The following is a 9,339-nucleotide window of genomic DNA, read 5'->3' as shown; positions in this document are numbered from 1 at the left end:
CGCACCTGGCACAGAAGCACATTTGTCAAGGCCACTATCTGCAGGCAGAGAAAGGCAGTACTTGTTCACTTCAAGTACTCTTTCTACTGCTCAGAATATACACACAGCAGATTAGTGCACAATTCTGCATTTCTCCAGGGACTGAGATGCAGGTTGCTCAAAATACAAGCTTGGTAACACCCAGCTTGTCCTAGAAACCCCTGGAGCATTTTCTTGCTGGGCTTTTATGTATCATAGTAACTAAAAGACCAAGAACAGAGCTGGGGAAAAGTTGGGAAAAAAAAAGGAAAAACTGAGATTGAACATTAAAAATAGTAAGTTTTCTTATTAATCTACAGGATGTGGCTCAACAGTAATTCACATAGAACTTCAATTATTTTAACTTGCAACTTTATTTCAGTGTAAGTCATTGGTATGAAGTTTAATATCTAATTATACAGATACTGGGGATTTTCAGGGAAGCTTAGTTTGTCCTTTTTAGTGTCTTTTGCCACTTGGTCCTCAGGCATGTTTCAAGAGGACTAAGACTACATGTGTACCTTAACATTCTATACAAAAGCACTTCAAGTCTTTGTTTTGTTCTTCAGAGTAGGATGCCCAAAACATGCATATTATAGACTGTATAATGGTCAAGGAGATGTTTCCCCTCTTTAAACTAAGGCAGTTAAAACCCCAGGAGTATTGATTGAGTAATTTGGAAGAGTAAAAAGGCTTCCTTGTCTTCCTTAGTGCTCATTTATTCTTTGAGCAAGACACACCCCCTTGGAATTATCAGATTTGATTGCTGTCTGCACTGAAAAGACAAAGATTGTCAAAGACAGCATTTAATTATATACATTTCATAATGCCACTAACTCACTCACTTCTGAGTAAGAACTCATCAACATTAAGAACTGTGTAAACCCACATGCAAAAATTGCCATTGAATTTTTTAAATAGAACCAAATTGGCAAGTTTTTGGAAAGGATATTTCAATGTTTAAAAAAAAAAGTATTAAAATGAGCACTTCAAGTAACTTAAATATATTTAGCAAACATGTCCAGCAAGAGACTCTCTGTAAAAGAAATTGTTCTTAGAACAAAAAGCTAACAAATGGCTATTTAGCCACTAATTTTTCAACACAGTGGTGGGTCTGTGTGAAACATTTTGTAATCTAAATAAAGTAAGTCCATTACAATGTTAAAAAACATACATTAAAAGCAGGACTGATTAACTATTGCATTTCTGTATTTACAAAAGTGCTTAGCATAACAAAATTACCTAAAAAAATATAAACTTTACCAATATCATTTGGTTCTATGTGTGCTCCTAGACCTGCACTTGGAAAAAATAATATTTACATTGTTAGATTTAGATAAGTTTCTATAATTTTTGAAGAAATTTAACAAAACTCCCCCCAGAAATGGACCCATATCTAAGTCATGGATTTCATCTGGCTCAGAGCAGGAGTAAATCCTTAAGTGCTGAGCAGTACAAATAATTCTAGCCATTATCTGTGGCATTAGACCCCAGAACTGGCTGCCGACAAATTGGGCAGGTGGAGTTTTCAGAAAGCCAGCGATCAATACAATGAATATGAAACTCATGCGCACAAGGTAACTGCCTTAGCTTATTCCCTGTTGCATATTCATTAATGCAAACACTGCACGTTTTACTCCATTCATTTTCAGTGTGAATATCCCCATAGTTCCGTGTAGAAAGATTGTCAATCTGCTCTTTGGTTAAACCTCTTAAACGATCATCATCATCATCCTCATTCAGCAGGAAGAAGTGGGCAAGTCGAAGGATGGGCAGTGTTCCATTCTCCACTAAGTTGTTTGCATCTTGAGACTGCCTGCTATCTTGGCTCTCATGATTGCGTCCAGAGCGTTGACTACCACCCCTCTGTCTATTTCTTTCCCTGCTGCCATCTACTGCATGTCCATTTCTAGACAAAACCCCAGTTGGATCACTGCCATCTGCTGAACTTGAGTTATTCTGTGCATCCGCTAAGTGATGACCACCTCTTCGCACTTCTGAATTAGATTCAGTTTCCATTAAAGAACTCAGTTCTCCAAAGCCTGTCATTATCTGTCTAAGGATTGATCGAAGAGCCACTGATGAAGGTTCCCCAAGCCCAGTTTCTGAAATCCGACGAAGAGGTATCCGTATAGTGCTAATGTAGGTCCGAATACCTGCGCGTTCTGAGCGGGATATTGTGCGCCGAAATCCCCCACTGTCACTTTCAAAGGTAACTGTGTTTTCTGACATTCCTACTCTAGAACGAGTTCTGCTGGCAATGCTGTCCCGGTCTCTGTTTTCTCCAGGACGAATTCTTCTCACCTGAAGATCTAGTGTAATTGTTGGGTGCCTTCTGGAAGTAGCTACTGGCCTACTAGGTTCTTCCTCTTCTGAAGTTGTTTGTAAGGATGGGGCTACACTGGAAAGCTGGGGAGCCTGAGTGTTACCTCTTGCTTGTTCTTCAGTAAGCTGTGGAGAAGCCTGAGCTGTTTGTCTCCTACTTCTGTTGACCTGCTGTGCATTTCTATCCTGCCTCTGACCACGTTCCTCGGAATGAGCAGCATCACCTTGCCTTTGCAGAGGGGAGCGGCTTCGACTACTTAGGGTAGACCGCAGTCGCAAAATTTCTAGTCTTTGGTTTGTATTCGTCCGGACATTAGTTCTAGCTCTACCCCTTCTGACTGCTGCAGAAGTACCTCTTTCTGGCATTTCTCTTGGTTCATCAGCAGCCACAGAATTATTTCGTGTAGAATTATTTGTCTGGCCTGTCAGCTCCCTCGTTCTACTCCTGAGCCTCCCTGAGACTGCATGAGAAACTATTTCTGACCTTAATGCCATGGCACGCCTTAAAAGCCTGGTCCTTGCAGCTTCGTTGTTTGCCTCTCTTGCAGCCATGCTCCTTGTCCGTGGGGCTGCTGAACCAGCAACTAGCTGACGTCTTCTTTCTACGTACAGTCTGGTGGCATCTATATCAACATATTCCTCACCAGAAGTTTCAAAACTGTTATGGTCGTGATTTATATTGATTTCAAGACTAAAGCGAAACTCCCCACTGTTTGGATTTGTTCGACTCACAGCTCTCCAGGTCTGGTTCCCACTCTGCCCACTGCGAGTGGCATTTCCTGTGCGACGAAATGTGTTAAGCCATTCAAGCAAAGAGTCGCCATTGGAGTTTTCCCCAAGAACTTCAGAATCTGAGAGAAACAAAGAATTGCAAACATTCATGCAACTGCATGCTCTGCATACTGCAATGCACTCCAAATCCTCTTCACTCGCTAGACTCTGACTTCAGACAAAATACAGTAGCAGGGCACCTACCTTGCTATGCTAATGTACAAAAATGTGCTCTATGTAAAAATGTCAGCAAAACTTACCAGTTCAACCTAGAATTTTTGTCTCACTAACAGACTCGGAGAGAAATTAATATGCTCAGATGGCCTCTTCTGAGCCAGTGCTCAGATGCAGGGTGTCCAAAGACAGTTGTATTTCTCCAATACATGCCCCTTACTGAAGCTATCTGTTTGGTAATATTTTAACAACTGATTTTGGTACAGCAGGAAAAGGAAGAATAAGTCTTGTCTTCTTTTGGAAACTGTTTGGTTTTGGGTTTTTTTAAGTGTTTCCTTTAACCAGTGGAATAAATGATCACAGAATCATCAAGGTGGGAAGGAACCTCTGCAGATAATCTAGTTCAACTCCCCTGCCAAGGCAAGGTCACCTAGAGCAGCTTACACAGGAATGTATCTGGGTGGGATACATGGTTTGAACAGATTTTCTCCTTTTGTGCAAATATACTCTTTTCCTATTACAATACCCACAGCTCCCTTTTCAAACCTTCAACTACACGCTCAGGAACAGATATAAGTGTTGTGGTTATGGCTAACTACGTGTATAAAGCAGGCCAGTTGTCATGACCACAGTGAAAAGGGATCAGATTAAGTTCTCACTACTCCATTATCTCTCTGTGTCCAGGAAACCTCCCCTCCAAGAACTTTGGTATCTTCATTTCTGAGCTGCTAATTCCTCTCCCAAAACTGACTAGAATTGGCCAAATGAGTAAGCCAGTATTTCTGGGGAATTGAAGACAGTGCATAAAGCACCAGCCTCACTTGACTAAAACAAATGGAAAAGAAACAACAAAAGCGTCAAAACAGTGGAGAGATTAACTGTTTTTCAATTAACTTCTTTTCCAACTGCTCTAATACATGATAAAAACCTCTAAGAAATGAAAAAAATAGTAATTTTTGTACTATTACATTTACTAGCAAAGGAAATGAGGGAAAAAGGAGCAAGTAATTTGTTCTCATCAAGTACTTTAAGTTTGGTTTTGTATCTCTTACTTTTAAACAATCCCAAGAGGCACATTGGAAAAAAAAAAAAAAGAAAGATAAATGAGTCTCAAATATCTTTACAGAACTCTACTTATGCACCACATACTACATGTCTACATATAGGAATGAAGAATATTTACCTCCAACAGTTCTACCTTCACCTTCTCTGTTATCCAGATCAGACTGCGATGTCAGACACTCCTTAGCCCCCTCCAAACGTTGCTGCAACTCTTCTGCTGTTATTTCTCCTGAATTAATTTACATTTTGATAACACCGTTAGATAAGACACTATTACTGCCTCTATACAGCCATGCAGAAGTAACATTTTCTATCTTGAATTAAAATCTTCAGAAGACAGACAAAACTGATGCAACCAGAAAGAAAATAGCACTAATGCGAGATCATAATGCAGATATCAGAGGAAGTAGGTAGTGGAGTGGAAGAAAAAGATGCTGTGTTGAGAGTATGCCAACTTCCAGTAACAATTCAGGGGCCCCAAAACTGCCACACATCAATAGATATACTTGAATGTACCAAATGTTAATTATCTGGGTTTGGACATTCAAATGCAGCATCATGGTATACAGGTGAAGTGTTATACTTTTGTTCCATATGGAGAATTTTTCCCTTTCTACAATGCCACAGAAATCAGGCTGCTTGAGTCACAGTACCCCAGGTGGTGGCTAACAGCAAGAGCATTACTTCACTACACCTCTTGTACTGAAGGTATGCACATCTTACCAGGAGTGCCAAGCAGGTTTCGGTCCCTCATTAATCTGTAGTCCTCCTCGTTGAGCTCGTTAATGAACTGGTAATAGGCTTCCTCCCTGCCGAGGCGCTCCAGCTGCCGCTGTCTCTCACCTTCACCACTACGCTCCCGTGAAGGCACCTGCTCATTGCCATTTCCCGCACGCTGTCGGGAGCGATCCATAATGATAATGCCAAGCTGTCCTGGATAAAACCAGAAGATTAGACTGCCCAGGAATTACAGGAAGTATTTACCTAGTTTGCAGTAAAACATCCCCAGCATTTTCAAATAAATTAGTTTATTAATAGCTAAAGATAATTAAAGTGAACCAAGCTCCATGTTATTTGCCAAGACAACACGACAGTTTATTATTCAAATATAGAAATACTTGTAGCTTGCTGAAAAATAGTTTCAAACTCCCTTACTGAAAGGGCATACTGGTTGGTATGGCAACTTTAAAATAAAAATGCAATGATAGGTTGGGGTGTTTTTTTTAGCTAAATAGTGATATTCTAGGAAGTTAAAGGAATTAACATAAAATCTGTCCTTTCTCTCAAGCAAAATACAACAGCAGTGGGGAGTATTTAAAAATCTGAAGTATAGTGAAAAACATGTTTTTCTGATTATTGGACTGCAATTACCCAGTATAGACTTGTGACTACCCCAACATAAGACTACTTTAGTATTTTCATTGGTAATATCACCCCCATAGTGTACAGCCTTAAGATTTTTGGTGGAATGATTCTTCTGACACTCTTACATTATTTGTGTATTTTCCTTGCATTCTCTAATCCAAGGATTAGCTAGCAAAGAGACATCCATCTCCAGAATATGCGGTAAAAGGGATGGGCTGTACCTTTGCCACAGTTCTTCATCGCTTACCAAATACTGAACTAGTGGGACCACACTGTTAGAAGGCAAAAATAGCCTTCCAGTGTCAAAGAGGCATCATCTCCATTGATTTCTGTGTCATTACCTCCTCCCTCTGGTTAGGACTCAATCCTCAGACCACTCCTCAGCTTTCCTATTTTCTAAAGGAAACCTGTTCTTCCACTCTCTATTTGAAAGATGATAAAGTGTCCTTTCAATTCAGCTTCCTGTTAAACAAAAGGCACCTGTAACACCTGCTGAGGCAGACACCGGGGAAAAAAAGAGATCACTTCTCTACAGAGATCATCAGGCTAAAAAAGCCCAAATCTCACTGCACCAATCTGCTTGCATGTGGGTAAATGCCTTTGTTTTATTTGTTTGCTTTTTGTCAATTTACACACACATGAAAGTCACTTCAAGTTTAGATTAAAGCAAAAACAGATAACAGCATTCTGAGCACACTCCTGATCAATAATTAGTTTTCACAGGACAGGTGATGAGACAACAATCAGACCAAACCAACTATTAGAAATACATTTTAAAAAGAGCAAATCTTTATCAATACTGCAAACAGACACAAAAAAATCAGAAAATGTATTTGTCAACAGCAGAAGCTGGCATACATTTAATATACCTTTCTTACGTTCTTGTCCATTCTGACGTATCCTTGGTTGAATTATTTCCACACCTCATGTTACTTCCCCCCACCAGCCCCTGTCCCAGGTAACTGCACTTCTAAATACACTTCCTCCAAATCAACTATCTTCCTCCTGTCCAACACTACACTTTCATGCATTTAAAATCTTCTCTCCCGGCTCTAACTCATTCAACTTAAAAGAAATTAAATCTGAGTATCTTCCCTTCAAGACATTTTCCATTCCCATAATATTTTTTATTTTTAATCAATGTTGTCCTCTTGGTTCAGCCTCACAAGCTGTAGATAACTGCTGACTTTGATTTCCCACAAGGGCTGTGTTCAAATCAGGTCACTTCTCGTATCACACTTCTAAACACAAATTTCTCATCCAGCTCTTCCTCTTACTACCCTGGGTTCCTCACAACAAAAGCAGTTCCCATCCAACCCCAGCCCACACTATCATTACCTTGGCAATACCCATCAAGAAAATTACTTAATTAACACTATTACCATGAAAATCCCCAACCCAGACTGCACTGGATACTGAAGTGCCTCTTTCCCAGAGGACTTACAACTTGACACAGGTGCAGCAGGGAGAGGGGAAAAGAGGAAGGATTGATAAAACTAATTCAGTCTCACATGAAGTTGTTATTTAGACAAACGCCTTAAAACAGCATGTGGCTGCTTGCCCGACAATGACCATTCTAAGTTCACCGACTTCCCAGGTACATCACTGTATTGCTGCATAGAGAAAAATTCCACATATATTCTTAAGATAAAATGTCCATCACATGTAGTCCCCCTCAATCTAAATTTAAAGTGTTGTTCAAAGAGAGGTTCTTCAGTTATCAGTTATCCACAAAAAATCTGGAAATCTCTTCGATTCTGTGGGTAGTTAAGGAAAAAAAAATACTCTTTTGTTGACAACTGTATGGTAGGATGATTAGTCACACTCCTTGAATGACTCACTTAGAAACAGCAAGGAGTGTGAAGTGCTCAGTTGTCCCATCTGTAACATAACTCCATGGATGACAACTATCCCTATTTACCAAATGCCATCAAAACTAAGTACTTTGGCACCTAAAATGTTATAGAGTTGTTAAAGTTGAAGGGTATTAACTACATAAAAAATGAAGTACATTACACTAGAATATTTCTGAGTATTTTAAAGTTGAAGGGTATTAACTAGTAAAATGCAAAACACTGAAATCAAAACCCAGATATGACTTCGATTATTACTCTTCCTTTGCAAAGAGGTAAGGGTCACATGCCAACAGCTTACGTTTTCTAGCATTTTCAACCTAAGACTTAGTCCTTTAGATCTTCATTGATGATGACTCTAGCCTATTCTTTATGGTTTACGACTATTTTTTTAATATATACCTTATGCTTTTCAGTTTCAACCTGTTTTCCTGAAGTACTACCCCCGGTTCAATTAGATACTCATTTTCCGAAAGACTACCACCTGATTGCAAGGCGGCTATGGAGTTTAACTGAGGAAGCCTCCCCGAGCGAAAGGGCTATTTAGTATTTCTGTCACACCACAGCCTCCCGGCATGATGATCTCACCGAGTTCGGGAATAAAAAAAAAAAAAAAAAAAAAAAAAAATAAAGCCAACCCCTAAACCAAACCCAGAAACCCCCACGCACGAAGCCTAGGAAAGGAGGAGAGGAAGGAGAGAAAAAGGGAGAGTCAGAAGGTAATGAAAACACCGCCCCCGGGACACCCAGCGCGACGCAAGCCGAGGGCCCGAGAGTGACGGCCCAGACCCGGGCCCGGGCCGGCAGCAGGACCCGCAGACGCCAGAGCCCAGCCAGGCTCCCCCCCAGGGCAGGGCAGGGCTCGGGCCGACACCCTGGGCCGTGGAACCGCGAGGGCTGCGGGGACTCATCGAGCCCTCGGGCCCGGTCCTACCCTGCCCCCGCCTGTTGCCGGGGGGACGGGAGCGCCGTGACTGACGCGGCTGCCGCCCAATGCCCCCGCGGGCCCGCGGCCGCCGGCCAATGGCAGCAGCGCCCGGCAGCCCGTGCCCTCCCGCCCCGGCCAGACCCGCGCTCTCCGCCGCCGCCCGAGCCCCGGCTCCGCTGCCCGCGGCGGGCCGCGTCACCCGCTGCGGCAAGCTGGGGAGGCGCCCACGCCGCCGCCTGCCCCGGCGGGGGGGAAGCCTGCCGAGAGCGCGGCCGGCAAAACTCAAAAGGCCGTCCGTGCCTGCTGCCGGCGGCGGCACGGACCGGCCGGCCCAGCCCCGCTCGGCGCCCGACCCTGCGTGCGGAGCGGGAGCCTCCCCGCCGGGACACCGACCCTGCGTGCGGAGCGGGAGCCGCCCGCCGGGACACCGACCCTGCGTGCGCCAGCGGGGCGCGCTCCGCCCTGATTGCCGTCCGGCTGCCGGCTCCAGCGCCGATTGCGGTCCGGGTGGCTGCCAGCGCCGCCGGCGTGGGTTCCGTGCGCGAGAGAGGGGCGGACCCCGGCGCGAGCCCCGCCCCCTGGGCGCATGCGCGTTTGGCACTGTACTGCCTTACGTAAGGAACGCGCTCCAGTGTGGAGTTACTCTGCTCTCTCCTTACCAGCCTTCCTGCGGTTTTAAATGGGACGCTTTTCCTTCTTCTGTGATTCTGCCTCCCTTACTTCCCTTTTTGTTTACATTTCCCTCTGCAGGACTCTCCCACTGAACTTTTTCTAAAACGTTCAAAAAAGAATTGCTGGTGCTGTCATCTCAAGTCGCTTGCGGAGCGTCGGGTAGAAGTTGTC

General features: G+C 43.4%; 1 protein-coding gene across 6 annotated transcripts; it reads right to left on the bottom strand.

The window, feature by feature from the left end:
* Positions 1-377: 377 nt before the first annotated feature.
* RNF6 (ring finger protein 6) lies at positions 378-9,047 on the bottom strand. 6 transcript variants are annotated; one of them, XM_021530652.3, is made up of 4 exons: positions 8,929-9,047; positions 5,074-5,283; positions 4,472-4,579; positions 378-3,194 (listed from the first exon to the last, which is right to left on the bottom strand). In XM_021530652.3, exons 2-4 carry the CDS (start codon positions 5,261-5,263, stop codon positions 1,483-1,485), a joined length of 2,010 nt encoding a protein of 669 aa, XP_021386327.3. In that variant the 5' UTR covers positions 5,264-5,283; positions 8,929-9,047; the 3' UTR covers positions 378-1,482. The 6 variants fall into 6 exon arrangements, with proteins under 6 accessions (XP_021386327.3, XP_021386330.2, XP_021386333.2 ...); XM_021530655.3 differs by having other exon boundaries at positions 8,850-9,039; XM_021530658.3 differs by having other exon boundaries at positions 8,890-9,039.
* Positions 9,048-9,339: the final 292 nt, after the last annotated feature.

This window comes from Lonchura striata, chromosome 2, assembly GCF_046129695.1.
Source record: "Lonchura striata isolate bLonStr1 chromosome 2, bLonStr1.mat, whole genome shotgun sequence".
NCBI lineage: Eukaryota > Metazoa > Chordata > Aves > Passeriformes > Estrildidae > Lonchura > Lonchura striata.
This window is presented reverse-complemented; position numbering and strand designations above follow the sequence as displayed.